Source organism: Euprymna scolopes, chromosome 41, assembly GCF_053919585.1.
Source record: "Euprymna scolopes isolate OS-2025 chromosome 41, ASM5391958v1, whole genome shotgun sequence".
NCBI classification, from domain to species: domain Eukaryota; kingdom Metazoa; phylum Mollusca; class Cephalopoda; order Sepiida; family Sepiolidae; genus Euprymna; species Euprymna scolopes.
Window position 1 is genome coordinate 70,120,768 of NC_136522.1, and position 22,602 is coordinate 70,143,369.

Consider the following 22,602-nt stretch of genomic DNA (forward strand, 5'->3'; position numbering starts at 1 on the left):
CAAGACCTTCCAAGGCAAGAAACGGTGTAAGAATAAGCATACACACCCACACCTATATATGTAAGAACACAGAGACCCGTAAAAGTAAAAGCAATCACAAAAAGAGTAGCAAACAAGAAAACGTAAAAGAGAACGATTAGAAACAGAAACGTTTAATAAGTAGAAGTAAATAAATCTATATATATAAAAGCGAAAATGTATGTTTGTGTGTATGCTAAAAACTTTCGACAGACACGAAAATTCACAAACTCGGTATCATATCGAAGCCCCATCCTTCGCTGAAAAAATATCGAAAAATTGGCCAAAAACGTTCATCTTTTCACCCCAAAAATCGACAATTTTCGACGGGTGGTGGTGGGGGGGATGTCAATCAACAAAAACTGTCCCCTTGTGACGACGAGCGGTTCTACGCATGGACCAGATGACGTCATGACCGTATTTACTTTAAATAGTTGAAAAACTGAACAAATTTCATGTACGCCACGTTAGGTCAGTCGATTAGCGTGTTGGTTCATTATCTAAATGTTTTGGGTTCGAATTCTGGTGTGAGATGTCTTTTTTTTTTTTTCGATTTTTTAAATTTAAATATTGAACCAGATTTTTCACGTAACGTTCATTTTTCTGGTTTTTTTTTTTACTTCGCTTATCCACCCCCGACCACACACCCAAAAACACCCGGGTACCCACCGATTTTTTAAATTTTAATATCGAAACAGGCTTATTTAAACCATTTTTCACGTATTCGTTTTTCTGTTTCCATCGTTCGTTTGCCTTAGGTTTTTTTTGTGTTTTTAATTAAAACGTTGTTTTCTTTTTTTACTTCGCTTATAACAAACAAACCTGGTCATTGACGTCGTTGTTGTAACGCTCAACGACTTCCGGGCGCGCACCTGTCAATTTGGTTCTTACTAATTTTATTTTCAAACTTCGCCTCAGGGCTTCAGGTTCGCCCCCCCCCCCCATGTTCTTTTTTATTTAACACCACACACACCTACAAACACCCGGGCAACGCCGGGTACCCCCGCTAGTAGATAATAAATAAAGAATGCGAAACCCTTCATTTTATACTACCTGACATATTTCCTACCATCAAGGAGTGACCACCATTTACCAGTCACTGCGAGAGGAGCAAGCAAGAGCTGGTGAGAACTGTATTGTTGTGGACTCCATGGCACGGCCCCACGAGCATAGGACGACTTAGATCCATATACATCCAGCAACTACGATCATGAAGATCTGAGGCAGTTGATGGAGGACAGGGATATCTGGAGGGAGAGAGTCACATTGGTCTTGGCAAGGAGTTCAGCCAGATGGCTGAAACCACTGTCAATAATTTTCCCCACTCTTTATCTGTGCCTAAATCCAAACGTAGATTCCATGAGCAAAGCTTATTTCTTAGAAGTGCACGCCAGTGGAACTCTCTGCCGCTTGCCTGTTTCACACCTGACTACAACTTGGAGGTCTTCAAGTCCAACATAAACAAACTCCTGACAAACCGCCCCCTTAAGTAAGACACTTTTTTCAAAACCCCCAATACTAATGATTACTACAATACTATCTCATTGATTACTGTACACACAATAACCCTTATCCCTGAGTGGCCTTCGGGCCTTGATAAGTTGTGACCACCATGTAAAAAAAAAAAAAAAAAAGAAAAGAAAAAAAAAGATAGATGGATACTCACCTCATAAATGTCAATTAGAAAGTGAGAAAAAAGTGCACAATGTCGGGCCAAAAAGTTCAATCCGGATTTGGGCATATCGTAACGTGTAAGTGCTGCATCGGGGTTGATGGCCTTCCGAGTATAAACGAGGAGCTCATAGATTTTCGGAGAATCTGAATTTTGAAGGAAGGTAAATGAAAAGTAGAAATAAAGGGCAAAGGGTTAACTACTTTACATACATTTAGATATATTTGTGGGAAATGATAATTTTTTTTAAGGATTTGGGCAAAGGGTTAACTACTTTACATACATTTAGATATATTTGTGGGAAATGATAATGTTTTTAAGGATTTGGGCAAAGGGTTAACTACTTTACATACATTTAGATATATTTGTGGGAAATGATAATGTTTTTAAGGATTTGGGCAAAGGGTTAACTACTTTACATACATTTAGATATATTTGTGGGAAATGATAATGTTTTTAAGGATTTGGGCAAAGGGTTAACTACTTTACATACATTTAGATATATTTGTGGGAAATGATAATGTTTTTAAGGATTTGGGCAAAGGGTTAACTACTTTACATACATTTAGATATATTTGTGGGAAATGATAATGTTTTTAAGGATTTGGACAAAGGGTTAACTACTTTACATACATTTAGATATATTTGTGGGAAATGATAATGTTTTTAAGGATTTGGGCAAAGGGTTAACTACTTTACATACATTTAGATATATTTGTGGGAAATGATAATGTTTTTAAGGATTTGGGCAAAGGGTTAACTACTTTACATACATTTAGATATATTTGTGGGAAATGATAATGTTTTTAAGGATTTGGGCAAAGGGTTAACTACTTTACATACATTTAGATATATTTGTGGGAAATGATAATGTTTTTAAGGATTTGGACAAAGGGTTAACTACTTTACATACATTTAGATATATTTGTGGGAAATGATAATGTTTTTAAGGATTTGGGCAAAGGGTTAACTACTTTACATACATTTAGATATATTTGTGGGAAATGATAATGTTTTTAAGGATTTGGGCAAAGGGTTAACTACTTTACATACATTTAGATATATTTGTGGGAAATGATAATGTTTTTAAGGATTTGGGCAAAGGGTTAACTACTTTACATACATTTAGATATATTTGTGGGAAATGATAATGTTTTTAAGGATTTGGGCAAAGGGTTAACTACTTTACATACATTTAGATATATTTGTGGGAAATGCTAATTCTTTTGAGGATTTGGGCAAAGGGTTAACTACTTTGTATACATTTAAATATATTTGTTGGAAAAGTCTAAATATTTGAGGATTTGGGCAAAGGGTTAACTACTTTACATACATTTAGATATATTTGTGGGAAAAGTCTAAATTTTTGAGGATTTGGGCAAAGGGTTAACTACTTTACATACATTTAGATATATTTGTGGGAAAAGTCTAAATTTTTGAGGATTTGGGCAAAGGGTTAACTACTTTACATACATTTAGATATATTTGTGGGAAATGATAATTTTTTTGAGGATTTGGGCAAAGGGTTAACTACTTTACATACATTTAGATATATTTGTGGGAAATGATAATTTTTTTGAGGATTTGAGCAAAGGGTTAACTACTTTACATACATTTAGATATATTTGTGGGAAATGCTAATTTTTGGAGGATTTGGGCAAAGGGTTAACTACTTTGTATACATTTAGATATATCTGTGGGGAATGATTAATGTTCTTAAGATTTGGGTAAGGGTTAAGAAGGAGTAGAAACAAAATGGGTGGTGTGAGACTTTTAAGCTGGTATTTAGATGGTGAGGTTTTGTTAATTTTGTAAACGAAATGAATAGTCGAAAAAAAAAACCAAGAAGCAGGCATTGTTTGGAAAGTAATAGTGATAAATGCATTTTACTAAAACAGAAAAAAAAGCCGAGTCAGAATTTTAAATATATTTTTTTGTCCATTTGCGATAGTGCGCATGTTACACAATCATCAAATTTAATTTTATTTAGAATGTTTCTTTTCTTCATTTAAAAAAAAATATTTGATGCCAGTACATTATAATTGGATATCAAAAAATGCATTTTAACAAAAACCATTATTACACAATTATATGCCATAAATGTAAAAAACTTTAAAAATCAAACCCCTGTCTAAGTTTGTTATTGGTTATGGCTTTAACACACAAATCATAATACCCCCCACCCCCCGCCTATAAATTTTTTTTAAAAATAAATTTTAAATTAAAAAAAAATATATTTTTAAAAATTATTTTAAAATTCAAAAATTTACAATTATCAAATTTAGTTTTATTTAAGATTTTTCTTTTCTTAATTTAATAAAAGATTTTAGTATTTGTGCCTTATTATTGGATATAAAAAAGAAAATTTTAAGTAAAAACACTATTACATGATTATATGTCAAAATTAGTAAAAATTGTCAAAACTTACAAAAAAATGATCAAATAGAAAAATAATTAAAAAAAAATAATAAACTGGTACTTGTACAGGTTAATCAAGACATTAAAAAAATGAAACTATTGAAAAAATGTTATATTTTACATACCTGTTATGGAATTAAGTTCTCCGAGGGAAAAAAATTCATTTTATTTGATCAAGTAGTTTTTTTTTTTTACAGAGGAAAATCAAATTTTAACGAGATCGATCGTGTTGCGGCCATTTTGCTTATTTCGCAAACGAGTTTAAATGAAAAAGTGATTAACAAAGGACAAAATGAAAAAAGGATTAAAAAAAAGGGATCAAAAAAGGGATCAAAAAAGAGGTATAAAAAAGGTGTTAAAAAGGGGTTAAAGGGATTAAAAAAAGGGATTTCAAAAGAGATTAAAAAAAGGGATTTCAAAAGGGATTAAAAAACTCTGCAACTAAAAAAAAAGCATAAAATATTTATCTATGTATTTTTTCTGCCCATGTTTCAAAATAATCTCATCAAATATTGAAGAAAGTAGTGATTGAATTATCTTCCTTGGCGCCCCCCCCCCTCCTCACGCACTAAATAAACAAGATGGCAGGATACAATCAATCTAATTAAAATGTTATTTTCCTCTGTAAAAAAAAACAAAAAAACTACTTGATTAAATTAAGTGAAATTTTTGCATAAAAACTTTATTCCATACGGGTACGTACAATTTTCGCATGAAAACTTTATTCCATACGGGTACGTACAATATAATTTTTTTCAATATTTTCATTTTTTTAATGTCTTGATTAAACTAAATAAATACCAATAAACTTCATTGAATAAGTTTAGTTCACATGAAAAACTAATTTACCTCCCTTGTTTTCATTTAATTTTCGCTTTTTCAAATTAGAAAATGGCAGATGGGTTATAGACAGCTAACGTCCTCTCTAATTTTCTGCGGATCACTACCCGAGGCAGTGATGAGGCAAATCGACCAGTTTTTTCTCTCGTGCCTATATCCCGACCCCCCCGTGCTTGTATCATGTATTGGATACTTTTTTTTTATGATGTTTGAAATTTTGTTATTTTGATTTCAATAATTTCTTAACATATATTTATCATAAAATTTCCAAGAAAAATAATTTTTATAATTTCATAAACATATATTCTTTTGTAAAATTTCTGTTTAATTTTAAATTTTTTTAATTTTGTTATTAAAAGTGCAAATAAAGACTAGTTGTTTTTTATTTGTTCATAATTTTTTTTAGTTCTTTTTTTAATAATGTTTTTTTATTTTTTCATAATTTTTTTTAGTTTTTTTTTAAATAATGTTTTTTTATTTGTTCATAATTTTTTTTAGTTTTTTTTTAATAATGTTTTTTTATTTGTTCATAATTTTTTTTAGTTTTTTTTTAAATAATGTTTTTTTATTTGTTCATAATTTTTTTTAGTTTTTTTTTTAATAATGTTTTTTTATTTGTTCATAATTTTTTTTAGTTCTTTTTTTAATAATGTTTTTTTATTTGTTCATAATTTTTTTTAGTTCTTTTTTTAATAATGTTTTTTTATTTGTTCATAATTTTTTTTAGTTCTTTTTTTAATAATGTTTTTTTATTTGTTCATAATTTTTTTTAGTTCTTTTTTTAATAATGTTTTTTTATTTGTTCATAATTTTTTTTAGTTCTTTTTTTAATAATGTTTTTTTATTTGTTCATAATTTTTTTTAGTTCTTTTTTTAATAATGTTTTTTTATTTGTTCATAATTTTTTTTAGTTCTTTTTTTAATAATGTTTTTTTATTTGTTCATAATTTTTTTTAGTTCTTTTTTTAAATAATGTTTTTTTATTTGTTCATAATTTTTTTAGTTTTTTTTTAATAATGTTTTTTTATTTGTTCATAATTTTTTTTAGTTTTTTTTTTAATAATGTTTTTTTATTTGTTCATAATTTTTTTAGTTTTTTTTTAATAATGTTTTTTTATTTGTTCATAATTTTTTTTAGTTTTTTTTTTAATAATGTTTTTTTATTTGTTCATCATTTTTTTTAGTTTTTTTTTAATAATGTTTTTTTATTTTTTCATAATTTTTTTTAGTTTTTTTTTTAATAATGTTTTTTTATTTGTTCATAATTTTTTTTAGTTTTTTTTTAATAATGTTTTTTTATTTGTTCATAATTTTTTTTAGTTTTTTTTTTAATAATGTTTTTTTATTTGTTCATAATTTTTTTTAGTTTTTTTTTAATAATGTTTTTTTATTTGTTCATAATTTTTTTTAGTTCTTTTTTTAATAATGTTTTTTTATTTGTTCATAATTTTTTTTAGTTTTTTTTTTAATAATGTTTTTTTATTTGTTCATAATTTTTTTTAGTTTTTTTTTTAATAATGTTTTTTTATTTGTTCATAATTTTTTTTAGTTTTTTTTTTAATAATGTTTTTTTATTGGTTCATAATTTTTTTTAGTTCTTTTTTTAATAATGTTTTTTTATTTGTTCATAATTTTTTTTAGTTCTTTTTTTAATAATGTTTTTTTATTTGTTCATAATTTTTTTTAGTTCTTTTTTTAATAATGTTTTTTTATTTGTTCATAATTTTTTTTTAGTTTTTTTTTAATAATGTTTTTTTATTTTTTCATAATTTTTTTTAGTTTTTTTTTAATAATGTTTTTTTATTTGTTCATAATTTTTTTTAGTTTTTTTTTAATAATGTTTTTTTATTTGTTCATAATTTTTTTTAGTTTTTTTTTAATAATGTTTTTTTATTTGTTCATAATTTTTTTTAGTTTTTTTTTAATAATGTTTTTTTATTTGTTCATAATTTTTTTTAATAATGTTTTTTATTTGTTCATAATTTTTTTTAGTTCTTTTTTTAATAATGTTTTTTTATTTGTTCATAATTTTTTTTAGTTCTTTTTTTAATAATGTTTTTTTATTTGTTCATAATTTTTTTTAGTTCTTTTTTTAATAATGTTTTTTTATTTGTTCATAATTTTTTTTTAGTTTTTTTTTAATAATGTTTTTTTATTTTTTCATAATTTTTTTTAGTTTTTTTTTAATAATGTTTTTTTATTTGTTCATAATTTTTTTTAGTTTTTTTTTAATAATGTTTTTTTATTTTTTCATAATTTTTTTTAGTTTTTTTTTAATAATGTTTTTTTATTTGTTCATAATTTTTTTTAGTTTTTTTTAATAATGTTTTTTTATTTGTTCATAATTTTTTTTAGTTCTTTTTTTAATAATGTTTTTTTATTTGTTCATAATTTTTTTTAGTTTTTTTTTTAATAATGTTTTTTTATTTGTTCATAATTTTTTTTAGTTTTTTTTTTAATAATGTTTTTTATTTGTTCATAATTTTTTTTAGTTTTTTTTTTAATAATGTTTTTTTATTTGTTCATAATTTTTTTTAGTTTTTTTTTTAATAATGTTTTTTTATTTTTTCATAATTTTTTTTAGTTTTTTTTAATAATGTTTTTTTATTTTTTCATAATTTTTTTTAGTTTTTTTTTTATAATGTTTTTTTATTTGTTCATAATTTTTTTTAGTTTTTTTTTAATAATGTTTTTTTATTTGTTCATAATTTTTTTTAGTTCTTTTTTTAATAATGTTTTTTTATTTTTTCATAATTTTTTTTAGTTCTTTTTTTAATAATGTTTTTTTATTTTTTCATAATTTTTTTTAGTTTTTTTTTAATAATGTTTTTTTATTTGTTCATAATTTTTTTTAGTTTTTTTTTAATAATGTTTTTTTATTTGTTCATAATTTTTTTTAGTTTTTTTTTTAATAATGTTTTTTTATTTGTTCATAATGTTTTTTAGTTCTTTTTTTAATAATGTTTTTTTATTTGTTCATAATTTTTTTTAGTTCTTTTTTTAATAATGTTTTTTTATTTGTTCATAATTTTTTTTAGTTCTTTTTTTAATAATGTTTTTTTATTTGTTCATAATTTTTTTTTAGTTTTTTTTTAATAATGTTTTTTTATTTTTTCATAATTTTTTTTAGTTTTTTTTTAATAATGTTTTTTTATTTGTTCATAATTTTTTTTAGTTTTTTTTTTAATAATGTTTTTTTATTTGTTCATAATTTTTTTTAGTTTTTTTTTAATAATGTCCTTTTCTACGTTTCATTTCAATAAATCACTTCAAAATACAAATACGGAACAGGAAAAAAAAGTAAAGAAACTGATTTGCCTTAAAAAAAAAATACTTCTAGCAAATCTTTTGTTTGATCATTTTTCATAATTTTTGGAAATTTTACTAATTTCTACACGACACTTCATTACATTATAGTGAATTTACTTAAAATGCATTTAAAGTTTTTTTTTTTTGCATATCCAATTATGATACACAAGCACCAAATTTTTTCAGCCTTTTAACCTTGGTAGGCAATCATGTATTAGAGATAGTGTCTTGATAAAAACACTGGTTCCCTACACAACATTCAGTAGGGGCCAGGAAAAGCATTTAGCCTATAAATAAAAAACATTGGCTCAAATAAGAAACATCCAACACATGGCAACATGTAAAATAGACGTTAAACTAAACAAGATAACAGAATTAATAAATTTCTAATTCTATATACAATATATATATAACTCTATATATAATCTTTATATATAACTCTATATATAATATATATAGCTCTAAATATATAACTATATATAATATATATAGCTCTAAATATATAACTATATATAATATATATAGCTCTAAATATATAACTATATATAATATATATAGCTCTAAATATATAACTCTATATATAATATATATAGCTCTAAATATATAACTCTATATATAATATATATAGCTCTAAATATATAACTCTATATATAATATATATAGCTCTAAATATATAACTCTATATATAATATATATAGCTCTAAATATATAACTCTATATATAATATATATAGCTCTAAATATATAACTCTATATATAATATATATAGCTCTAAATATATAACTCTATATATAATATATATAGCTCTAAATATATAACTCTATATATAATATATATAGCTCTTAATATCTAACTCTATATATAATATATATAGCTCTAAATATATAACTCTATATATAATATATATAGCTCTAAATATATAACTCTATATATAATATATATAGCTCTAAATATATAACTCTATATATAATATATATAGCTCTAAATATATAACTCTATATATAATATATATATCTCTAAATATATAACTCTATATATAATATATATAGCTCTAGCTCTAAATATATAACTATATATAATATATATAGCCCTAAATATATAACTATATATAATATATATAGCTCTAAATATATAACTATATATAATATATATAGCTCTAAATATATAACTATATATAATATATATAGCTCTAAATATATAACTCTATATATAATATATATAGCTCTAAATATATAACTCTATATATAATATATATAGCCCTAAATATATAACTCTATATATAATATATATCGCTCTAAACATATAACTCTATATATAATATATATAGCTCTAAATATATAACTCTATATATAATATATATAGCTCTAAATATATAACTCTATATATAATATATGTAGCTCTAAATATATAACTCTATATATAATATTCTATAGATATAAATAAAAGACAAAACCTTCTTCAGCAAATGGTGTATGCTTCATTAAACATGACTTTAATCCGTCAAGACTCGCTGCTATGATTGAAAATTCAGGTTTACGAGTCTTAGTGTTCATCTGAAAAGAAAAAGAAAAAACAAGTGAAGCATGCATGGTCCCCCGTGAGTGCACAGTGAACGAGGTATTAAAAAAATGACTAAGTTCAGCATTTGCCCCTGCCCTCTCCATTTAGCCACAAATGTCCCCAGGGGACATCAAATCCTGGTGAAAATGAACAAATGGTGCAGTTTTAGATCCTAAAATATTAAAATTGAAGTTCTGCACCATGCAAAAAAAAAAAAAATGACTAAGTCCATCATTTGCCCCCCCCTCCCCCATTTAACCTCCAAAGTACCTAAGTACCTAAGGTCTTAACATATTTAAATTTGAGTTCAACACTAGGCCTCTGGGCCTTGATAATGTGGTGATGCCTATGTAAAAAAAAAAAAAAAAAAAAAAAAAAAAATGTACAGAAAATCAAAAATGGAGTGTTTTTATTAGCCCTAAAAGAGCCCCTGGGGCACACCCAAGAGTTATCGCGAAGCATAGGCAAACAAAATTATATAGATATCAGTTAGTTACAACTTTTCAGAAAGTTTTATATAAATCAAAGGCATCAATTTTTTTTTTAATAAGCACAAAAGTATCAATTTTAGTCATTTTAACCCGAAAGGTAGCCCTAGGGGGGGGGGGGGGCAACTGGAGTTTCCCCAGAAAATCTGTTGTTACTTTTTTACTCATATCATGTTTAATGTTTGTGCAAAATTTCAAAAAGTTATTGAGAAAAGTGCGAACAGACAAACGAACAAGGGTGAATTTGCAGATCCACCCTCCTTTTGTCAAATGACCAACAATTTAGTGACTTTGTGAATGGTAAGGTACAAATATAGAAATATGAAGAAATAATTGGATGAAAACAATCTTTCGTTTTATTTGGATTCTTCAAATTACTGTTCTTATCGTGAGTGTTATTTTACCACGTTTCAGTTGATGTAACGTCCAACCTTCTTCAGGTGGATCTTATCAAACTTTGAAATCTTTCTCTCAAACTCCGACTGTTGTTATTATCGTGAATGTTATTTTCACAATATTTTGATCAATGTAACCTATGACCTTCTTCAGAGGTATCTTGTTAAACTCGGGAATCTTTCTGTCCGATTCGGAAATCTGTATGGAATTTTGAATGGAACCTTGAATTTAATCTATTTTGTCTATTAATTCTATTCTTGATTTTTTCCAACTTCAGAATAACAGTTTTCACTTCTGGCAGGAAGTGGCTGATGTAATCACCATATTTATCATGTCCGAGTACTTTTCAATCCTTCAGGATTCATTGTCAGGCATAGATTAATTAAACTGGTTTGGAACAATTTATATACTCTTTTTTTGACAAATAATTAACCAATGAAAAAAATAAAATAATTCACTAATGAGGGAAGGAAAAGAAAAAACAAAAAAACAGTTAGATTAATTTATCCCTGACAATGAATTTAGAATCCTTCAGAATTCATTGTCAGGGATAAAGTACACAGACTTATGACAAATATGATGATTACATCAGCCAGTTCCTGCCAAAAGTAAAGACTGTTATTCGGAAGTTGGAAAGGATTGGAAATAGAATTAATAGACAAAGAATGTCTATTTTATTTAATATATATATATATAGGTTTATTTTATTTTATTTTTCAAAAAATTGCAGTTGTCTCCTTTAGATTTTAAATTTAAATATTAAATTTGGCATCCACTGTAAGGGCGGTTTTAACTGTTTATTAGCACAGCATTTTTAAATTAATAGAAAACTCTAAATAATTATTTCAACCATTCGGAGACAGGATACAGCAGCATGACGAAAGATATACTGACTGAACTTAAAACAAATCTTATACGGGAGCTCAATAATGTATTTCTTTTTTATTATATTAAAAAAATTTTTTTTTTCTCTTAATTTTATTCCTAATCTTCTATTTTCTTTATCAACATAAAATTAATAACCATGTTTACGTTTTTAAATATTTGTAGGAATATCTGCCTTACTTATGACAAAAATGCTAGTTTTATTTTGGTGTCTTAAACCCCCCCCCCCATTTTTTCTGATGAGGAGATTATTCCAAGAAAAAAACCTTTGTCAATTATTGTCAATTTTAATAAAACGAATATCGTTTCCGAAACGATCGTACACTTAAACTGATTTTTTTGTTTTTTTCCTTTTGTAACGGATTTATAATTCACAATTATTGTCTAACTCAATATATAATTCAGCATTTAATAGTTAATTCCTTTCCTTCCTGTGGCAATTGTTTGGTGGCTCTGAGGTAGAGGCTTGGTAAATGGAGCAAAAGGTGGTTTCATGACTGGGTTCAAATCTCATGACCGGCAGCAATTGTTACCCTACACTGATGATTGCAATTATTGTCAATTATTGTCAATTTTAATAAAACGAATATCGTTTCCGAAACGATCGTACACTTAAACTGATTTTGCTTGTTTTTCCTTTTGTAACGGATTTATAATTCACAATTATTGTTTTACTCAATATATAATTCAGCATTTAATAGTTAATTCCTTTCCTTCCTGTGGCAATTGTTTGGTAGCTCTGAGGTAGAGGCTTGGTAAATGGAGCAAAAGGTGGTTTCATGACTGGGTTCAAATCTCATGACCGGCAGCAATTGTTACCCTACACTGATGATTGCATAAGCATGAGACACTAGTGTCTGTAGATAAAATTGATAATTATTATTTAATTATATAACTTAACTATTATCCTCAAGTGGTTTTTGACCTACAAAGGATGGAATACTGTTGCCATATCTGGGCAGGAGCTGCTAAAAACAGCCTATCCTGCCTTGACAGAGTACAAAATAGACTTCGTGGCTCAGTGGGGGATGCCCTTTTCTCTACCCTGCAACCTCTCTCCCACAGAAGAGACGTTGCGAGCCTATCTTTGTTTTATCGTTATTTCCATGGCAGGTGCTCGTCTGAACTCCAATCTCTGGTCCCCCCTCGCCAATCTTTCACGAAAAACACCCGTCTAGCTGAATCCACTGTGAAAAATTTCCCCCACTTTATATCTGTGCCTAAATCAAAACGCGGATTCCATGAACAAAGCTTCTTTCTTAGAACTGCACGTCTGTGGAACTCTGTTCTGTTTGCCTGCTTCCCACCGGACTACAACTTGGATGTCTTCAAGTCCAACGTTAACAAATTCCTAATGAACCGCCCCCCCCTTAAGTAAACACTTCATCAAATCTCCACACTAACGTACTGTACTTGCAATAACCCTTATCCCTGAGTGGCTTCCGGGCCTTGATAAGTGGTGATCACTGTGTAAAAAAAAAAAAAATAGTTTCTATCTTTTAAACTTATACTTACCTCTTCTTTGAGAGATTTCAAGAATACATCAACTAATGACTCGACATAATTTTGCACGTACTCGGGACAATATTCAGAAATGGCACCAAGTAAACGGTACATATTTGCTCGGACTGAAAGAATAAAATAAAAATATAGACATCTAGAAAAACACCTGTCCCAGGACGGGTAAAATTAATTCTTTGAACAAAAATAGTTTTGCACCATTTTTATGACCCATTTTGGTCAAGAATTATTAGATGGTTTTCATTCTAGAAAATGACTAAGATTCAAGGATTAAGCTTAAGGGGTCTTAATAGGAAATTGAAATTCAATCTTGTTTAGTTCAGGAGTAACAAATCAAATTTAATGCGAATTTAAAAAAAAATAAATTTTCAAATGGGAAGTTGATTTCATATAATATTCCCTAAAAACCCTTTAAAATATCCCCCAAAATCTGAAATTTTAAGCACATTTATTAAAGTAATAGCTACTGTTGAAATTTATTAAATTAATGATTATTGTTGAAATTTATTGAATTAACATTGAAACAAAAAATTGAAACAAAAAAATGGAATTCCTTTCCTGCTTCATTGACTGTACTGATATGCAGAAATTTAAATGTAATGTAAACCAACATCTTGTTAATCTTTCTTAGGCATGGTCCTGAATAGTAACCCCTTACATCCAAGTGGTAATCTGCCTCGTTAGGAGTGAACGTGAGTAAAAAAATTATTTTTAAATATCAATAATGTTTAATCATTATAATTTCACATACTCATCTTAGCAGCAGCAGCCAAATAGCGTAAGTGTTGACTGTCACCAAGGTGGTCGAGTTTTAATCCTGGCTTGAAGTAGTTGCTAGTCTAGTCACACTGACGAGCTGTGATACATATATTATAGAAAAATGCAAGCATGAAAAATAGTATGGTTAAGCTTAAACATGGAAAAGTAAAGGACTAGTTGTTAAAACTGGAAAAGAAAAGGACAAGATACTCTAGTAAAAAATATAATAAATTCATAACTTAAAATATTGCAGCATTAAGAATTGATTATATAATGGTATAAATTGAATTAAACAATTGTTTATGCTGCAATATTTTAAGTTATAAATTTATTATATTTTTTACTAGAATATCTTGTTCTTTTCTTTCCCAGTTTTAACAACTAGTCTTTTACTTTTCCATGTTTAAGCTTAAACCATATTACTTTTCATGCTCGTATTTTTCTATTGTAATCCATGATTTTTCCAGGCTTCCAATAAATTCACTTGTTTTTTGTTTAATTTCAGTCTTATTTTTTTGCCCCATAAACACATATGTAATAACAATGTACGGCATTTGTCTGCTTTCAATAAAATCCCCCCAATTATCTCCCTTTCATCCTTTCATTTTCTGTTTCATGAGTTACTTCTTTTTTCGCGACAGTAGTCGCTAAAGTGATGATGTTGCTATGGAAACCAGTCATAAAAAGCGTCGCTCACCTCCTTACATATTTTTACGATTTTAAACACCAGAAAATTCATCATAACTGTTTTACTGAACGAAAATTGAAAATTTCTTTTTCACAATATAGCTGAGAAGGTGATCTAATTGTTTGAAATTTGGTCGAAAAATGCGTGAGCGGTGAAGCTTTAAAGCAGTTCTAAATGAAATAAAACTGACACTTAACCATATATTCAAATATTACCGTGTTTGAATGATATATATATATATATATATATATTGACAGAGTACAAAATAGACTTCGTGGCTTAGTGGGGGATGCCCTTTTCTCTACCCAGCAACCTCTCTCCCACAGGAGACGTTGCGAGCCTATCTTTATTTTATCGTTATTTCCATGGCAGGTGCTCGTCTGAACTCCCATCTCTGGTCCCCCCTCGCCAATCTTTCACGAAAAACACCCGTCTAGCTGAATCCACTGTCAAAATTTTTCCCCACTCTTTATCTGTGCCTAAATCAAAAGTGTAGATTCCATGAACAAAGCTTCTTTCTTAAAACTGCACGCCTGTGGAACTCTGTTCCGTCTGCCTGCTTCCCACCTTACTACAACCTGGATGTCTTCAAGTCCAACGTAAACAAATTCCTAATGAACCGCCCCCCTGAAGTAAACACTTCATTAAATCTCCACACTAACGTACTGTACTTGCAATAACCCTTATCCCTGAATGGCTTCCGGGCCTTGATAAGTGGTGACCACCGTGTAAAAAAAAAAAAAAATATATATATATATATTTATATGAGAGAGAAAGAGAGAGAGAGCATTATATAATATCACTTGTTTTTGTCTTCCTTCTTTAACAGACAACTTTCCATTTCTTATGATGGCCTTCTACTTCTGTAAATAGTCTTGGAAGTTTTTCAACCTTTAAAATGTTAAAAAAAATTTACCCCAATTCCTTTGTTGGAAAATTCCTTTGCTTGTAAGTTAATTAATCTCTTGCGATCACTGTATTTGTTTGCTTCCAAGAATTTAGGCTAGTCTTGATATTAATTTAGGGATCATCAGTTGTTTACCACAAAAAAATGTTTTCGTCTATTTAAAAACAGAACAGTACATTATATCATAGCTCCTCAGCAGGGTTAACCAAACACCACCTCTCTTAAAAATACATAACACAACTGTCCAATGCATGCTAGCATGTAAAACGGATGTTAAACCAAAATTGATAACTATAATAATGAGTTTTTCATATTTAGTTTCATGTTTTTAAATTACTTTTTAAAATGATTTTGAAATAATTATTTTTTTTTAAATTATATATATTTTTTAAATCATGTTTTTTTTTCTTAATTATTTATTTATTTATTTTTTTTTAATTATTTCATTTTTAAATAAAAATAAACTGCTTTGGAGTAATGCTGAAAACGATTTCACATAAAAATTTTTTTTTTTTTGAGAAATATCGGCACGTTTTCTTTCGTCGAAAACTCGAAAAATAAAAGTTGATTCTTTGCTTACCTGTATTAGAAATTTTACTAACTTGCATCATTTCCATGTAAAATTTCTCGAAAAGCTGCGTGATATTCAGGTCTGGAAGTTGTTGAGGGGCGGCGGTTTCCAAAACCTATTTGAATGAAAAAGCTGATGTCATGGCGGATACAAAACGATAGTCATAATAAAGCAACTTTAAGTAAAAGTATCGATGGATTTTGCGATAGTTGCGGAAGTTTGCGACTGCCAATGAGAGCGACTTTTTACGACAGTCCAGTTGAGGACAGTTGCCAGTGGAACACAGTTGACGATAGATTTGAGCTGGACACAGCGGAAGTCAGATTGTTGCGACACGGAATATCGGAATATATTTTGTCCTTATTTATCATATTCCAAAAATCACATAAGTAATGTCCATTTTGTTGTCACAAAGCAATCTCCCAAGCATTATCTCCTGCGCTTGTGTTTAGTATTAGTTAAAATATGATATCCGTTTTTTTTTGTTTTTTTTAAGGAGGGGGGGGGTGATGAAGTCGCTGGAATGCTGAGAATAGATACTACACTTTGATCTTAGCCAAAAGACTAAGTAACCGTAATATAGAGCAGTTTCCAACCAGGTGTTATCTCCTCCTAAAAACCAAAAATACATTAAAAATCGACACAATATATTTCGTTCTTATTTGTCTCGAGAGTTTTCGAAGACGAAGATGAGTTGACGTTGACTGTTGTAGTCCGCCTTAACAGAAAAATTAAGAAGAAAAAAAAAAATGTCCGATGACTTTAATTTTCGGAGAACAGATGCGTGCAACAAATGTTGAGAAAGGCGAGATCTGCACGATAAAAGGTCTAATGAAAAAGAATTAAAAAAAAACAAACTATTTGGCAAACAAACCCGGTGAACCAAGTGCAAGAGAGATTTAAACAATTACACTTGAAGGAATGGTGAGAATCTTGGCTGGAATATATAAGATAGTGGATGAATGTTTGGCATCCGGTAGGATACCCCATCCCTTGCTTGAACAAACTGATTAAAAAAAAAAAGATAATGAAATACCATGTATGACATGAAAAGAAACTAGTATCGTAGGAAGATCTCCATCATTTCGGTAATTATAGGAGCAACCTAACTCGCCAAACTTTCACAAGAAACACTCGTCTAGCTGTACACACTATCAATAATTCTCCCCACTCTTTATCTGTGCCTAAACCTAAACGTAGATTCCATGAACAAAGCTTCTTTCTTAGAACTGCACGCCTGTGGAATTGTCTTCCGTTTTCCTGCTTTCCGGCTGACTACAATATGGTTGTGTTCAAGTCTAACGTAAATAAGTTCTTGATGAGCCGTTCTATATAAGTTATCAAATTTACCAAATTTTCATTACTAATGATTACTATATTGTCCAATGTCTACTGTACACTCTTTAACCCTTATCCTTGAGTGGCCTCTTGGCCTTGATAAGTGGTGATGACTATGTAAAAAAAAAAAAAAACCCCAAATAAAACGGATTCATAAAAAAGAATTAAAAAAAAAACTATTACGCCAATATACCCGGTAAACAAAGTGCAAGAAAGATACAAATAATTGCACTAAAAGAGATTGTTAATATCTTAAAACAGTCTCTCAATTGGAACGCATGAGATAATACATTAATATATATAAGCTCATCTCAAAAATGAATTCCAATTAAGGAATAATATATATAGTGTGTGAAGGTTTGGCATCCTCATCTATAAAAAAACTAAAAAAACTAAAAAATGCTCTTTATAATCAATCTATATAATTATAAAACTCAAATGACCTTGTAACGGGTGTTGTAACCTCACATCCGGTTTACGACTTCCGGTTGCGCATGCGCGCATAAACATTAACCCATAACAACGTAAACAAATAAACACAAATCGCTTCTTTTGCAGATTTTGATCTGCGCATTGAAATATTAACGTTATTATTTTGAAATTATTATTTAACATGGGAAGAGTGGGGTTTAAAATAACTTAAACGCAATACAGAAATGAACGACGTAAAAAAAATCAGATATATCAAAATTTGAATTTAAACTATAATAAGTATTATGGAATCTGTTCAGTGCACATTTACCTATAAGTATGGCCAACCACTTATAATTCAGTAACAGTAAACTTTTTTTTTCAAAAATAATCAATTATAACAAACAGAACAACTCATAGAAATCTATCTATATTCTTTTTTTATTTTAACATACTTTCATAGAAATGTTTATGTCAAAAAAAAAAAATTTTCTTTACGTCACAAGTGTCACGCTCATACATAATAATATATACTGATTTCAAAGGTAAGATAAAAAAGACTTAGGTCCCATCAGCTAGAATCGAAACCAAAACATTTAGCACTCCAGACACATTCCCTACCATTTGAGCTATCAACAGATAGCTAAGAAAGATTTAAAATTAAATCACTTCAAGCTATGAATGAATTTGCACAAAACGAATAGAAATATGCCGGCAGGTTGAAATGAACATTTTAGCATTTCAACTTGCTGACATATTTCTGTATGTGTTATTCAGCCATCCAAACAAAGATTTACTTGTTATAAACCATTCTTTATTACTATTTCCTGTTAATTTCAGTGTTATGTGACCAGTAGTTTAAATATTTTCACACAGACACACACACACATACATCTACTGTTTTATTTACATTGATTTCCTTATATTAAAATTGATCTTTTGACAAAAAAAAAAACAACTTGGTTTTACTATGAGTTTGTTTACAGACAGCATTTCGTTTTGCTTATCCTTTGGGAATCTCGAAACCTAATTCTTTGGGGATCTCGAAACCTAATTAATCCAAAAGAGAGTAAATATCCACTTACCAGTACCAGCAACACAATGGATGCATTTTTAACTTTTGCTGCTTTGTCATGATTATAAGACCACAGGGAGACATTCTGAAAGAGAAACACAGAGTATTATATATGGGCAGATGCTTTTCGAACTGATATGCTATTGCATAGGCCAGACACGGACATACACACACACCCACCAATATTACTCCATTACGCACAGGTTATCTTCCCTTGCAAATTCTGATTTGGCTGACAGGCAGCATTCTATTTCTGTTCCGTTATCTCTCTCTCTCTCTCTCCATCTCTTTTCATTCGAATCGTGGATGTGAAGGCACGCACATTAGGCAAGAGAGTCTTTTAGATGGTTGGATATCTCCTCCTTTCACACATTAAAAGCTGAGATTGCGGCTAACTTTGCCCGTGTGAGGAGTAAATTGTTATCTTTAATTTTGTCGTTAGTAAAAGGAAGTGATAAAAATGTTTTTTTTGTTTGTTTAACAAAAACAGAAACGATTAAGTGCAGTATCTATTATCCTTTGTGCCTTGCCGAAAGGCCTCGGAAGTCACCTAGCTAAAACAACTGCCAACAACTTCCCTCACACTGTGTCCAAGACTAAATGAAAATTCCATGAGCAGAGTTTCTTCCCTAGAATAGTTTGTCTGTGGAACGCAACACCGTTTGTCTGCTTTCCGGCTGACTATAACATGGTTGTCTTCAAGTCTAATGTGAATAAATTCCTATTCACCCGTCCATTTGGATAATCTAGTCCTACCCAAGTTCCACTGTGACTGATCTTGTCTCACTATTTACCCAATACTTAACCCTTATCCTTGAGTGGCTTCCTGGCCTTTATAAGTGGTGACCCTCCAAGACAAAAAAACAAAAAACAAAAATCAAACGCTTTGGATCAGCCCAAAATTTGAAGATAGTTCTACTAAAAACATCATATTTTAAAAACCAAAGCACTTCAAATCCTCAAAATAACACCATTTGGTTAAAAAACTGAATATCCTTCCACATGCATTAACAAAGAAAGATTTATACGATATATTTGAAGATGAAAATGTTAATGCAATCAGCCATTTTTCTTAAGTTCCTTTTTGGTACTTGTACAGTTTAATCAAGACATTAAAAAAAGTTTAAATTGTACGTATCCGTTATGGAACGAAGTTCTCTGAAAATAAATTCCACTTAATTTCATCAAGTAGTTTTGTTTTTTTTTTTGCTGTAAAAAAAAAAAAAACAACAATTTGTTATGATACCGAGCAAAAGGTTTGATTTTTAGGAAGAAAAGCTAGTATTAAAGATGGGGAGGGGGTGTCGGCGCTTTAAATTGAGTTATCTCCCCGTGTCGTGTTAAAAAAAAATTCAAAGATGTCTACCTTCAACACACTGTCATAAAAATGTGCTTTTCCGCTGTAAAAAAAAACAAAAAACAAAAAAAAAACTACTCAATCAAATTAAGTAAAATTTTTTTTTTCAATCCAAAATGGATACATACAATATAACCTTTTTTTTTTTTTCATTAAACTGTACAAGTGCCTTATTTTTCACTTCCCTCCCACCCAAGATTATTTTAAAGTTCATTACAAATCCGCGACAAGAAATGAAATTTAGAAATCAATTCAGAAAAAAATCAATCTTACTACTCGTTAGAGCATCCTCAATATCCAACAACCATGAAACGCTTTGGATAAGTGCAGATTCCCAAGTAGTTCTACTAAAATAGATACAGCTGCACTTGTATCATTTGGATTCTTCGCACTACTATTCTCACCTTGAGTGTTATTTTTACAACATTTCAGTTATATTGTCCGCAAGGAGTTGCGACATAATGGATAAAGTACACTCTCCTGAAGGCTGAATCCTATGGGTGTAACGTGAACCTACATCTTGCTGCCCAACTCCCCATATAGTGCCTTGTTTGGGGTGAAAATGTAATAAAATACCCCCGACAAACCAAACAAGCAGCAAAATCCCACCCCTACACAATAGAACTCCGTAGATGTAAGAAAGCCATTTACTCTAATAGTTTCTTTCCCAGAACTGCTAGACTTTGAATTCTTGAATTCCCTTCTGGGTTCCTGCTGCCCTGACAGTACTGACATGCAGAAGTTCAGGCGTAATGTAAACAGACATCTTGCTGTTTAACTCCCTATATAGTACCCCTTCAAATTATGGTGATCTAACAGGAACTAGTGTGTCAACGTGATTATACCAACAGTCAACCATTTACTATTCATGGACGACTAAGATTTTGGAAAGAATGAGAACCCTAATGCAAGGTTTCCCAAAGTGGGCTCCACAGAGGCTTAGGACTCGTAACGTAACATGTGGCTGCAGCCGACATTGAACTCACGACAGGAGTTTGTAGTGTAATTCAAATCTTGTCTGAAGCTGAATACTTGATGCTTGGCCAGGGCTATCAAGGGTATTTTTTATCATGACGCCATCACTAGATGGGGTGCCTACCACAGCTTGATAGAATCCCATCTACTCTCGAGAGAAGGATAGCCCGCGCTAGTTTCTCAACCTGGTATTTTACCTCATGGTACATACAGCATCTCGCCTTCCTGCTACTCAACTCCCTACATAGTACCCCTTCAAATTATGCCCCAGATAGTAGCCCCCTTCATCAAAGTGGCACTGTGCCTTGTTTGGGGTGAAAATGCAACAAAAAAAAAAAAAATTATCAGAGTTCAACAAGATACACCTGAAGAAGGTCAGAGTTTGCATTGACTAAACCGTTGTGAAAATAATATCAAGATGAGCAAGTAGTCCAAATAATGTTATTTGAGTGTTATTTTCAAAACATTTCAGTTACATTGTCCGCAAGGAGTTGCGGCATAATGGATAAAGCATACTCTTCTGAAGGCTGAGTCCTCAGTATGGGTGACACTCAAAATACAACTGCAAATTACTTAGGACTTTTATCCATTTTTTTTATTTATTCATTTTTTTTTTTTTTTTACACAGGAATCACCACTTATCAAGACCCGGAGGCCACTACAGGATAAGGTTTAATGGGTATACATTAGTCAATGTGATTATAGCGTAATTAACATAGGTAGTGGAATTTTTGTAAGTTGGATTACATAGGAGGACGGCTCATCATGAACTTGTTTACATTGGACTTGAAGACAATCAATGGAACAGAATCCCTAGTCGACAGAAAAATTACCAGAGTTCAACAAAATACACCTGAAGAAGGTCAGAGTTTACATTGATTGAAACGTCGTGAAAATATGATGATGAGAATATCAAGATGTGAAAATAAAACTCAAGATGAGCAAAGCAGTCGGAAGAATCGGCGGAAATAGTGCTACAAGAACAAGTCGCCTGTTCTTGTAAGTAAAAATGAGATAGGATAGTCCGAGAATTTGAACCTGGGAAGCTAGGTTTGGAATTAAGATTCAGGAGAGTTTAAAATAAATAATACAGATATGTTATTGAAAATGGAATGTAGAATTACCCATTATTAAGTTCACATAAAATAGTTTAGATATCTGTTTATGTGAAAAAGGAATTTGATGATCCAATTCTGTTTATGAAAATGAAATTAAAGTTATCTAGATCCGAACAATAGAAAATGTTAAACATTGTAAAATAGGTTAGTCGAAAATTAGGTTAGAGAATTCTTCTTTGCAAGCGTGTGTGAATGATGCCCGTGTTTTTCACATAAACAGAATTGAATCATCAAGTTCCTTTTTTAAACAACATCTCTAAACTATTTTATGTGAAACTAAACAACGGGTAATTCTAC

The 22,602-nt window shown here is 29.3% G+C and overlaps 1 protein-coding gene across 3 annotated transcripts in view; it reads right to left on the reverse strand.

Annotated features, from left to right (window-relative positions):
• LOC145266607 (DNA-dependent protein kinase catalytic subunit-like) overlaps positions 1-22,602 on the reverse strand; it is a 396,502-nt gene that overhangs the window by 365,879 nt on the left and 8,021 nt on the right. For 2 of the 3 annotated variants that reach the window (XM_080122502.1, XM_080122501.1), the window contains exons 4-8: positions 18,866-18,940; positions 16,041-16,146; positions 13,101-13,213; positions 9,710-9,809; positions 1,685-1,836 (exon numbers count right to left, since the gene is read on the reverse strand). In XM_080122502.1, the coding sequence (XP_079978628.1) occupies positions 1,685-1,836; positions 9,710-9,809; positions 13,101-13,213; positions 16,041-16,146; positions 18,866-18,940 (546 nt within the window). Of the gene's footprint in view, positions 1-1,684; positions 1,837-4,957; positions 5,091-9,709; positions 9,810-13,100; positions 13,214-16,040; positions 16,147-18,865; positions 18,941-22,602 lie in introns of those variants that run through there. The other variant, XM_080122503.1, reaches the window with a different exon arrangement.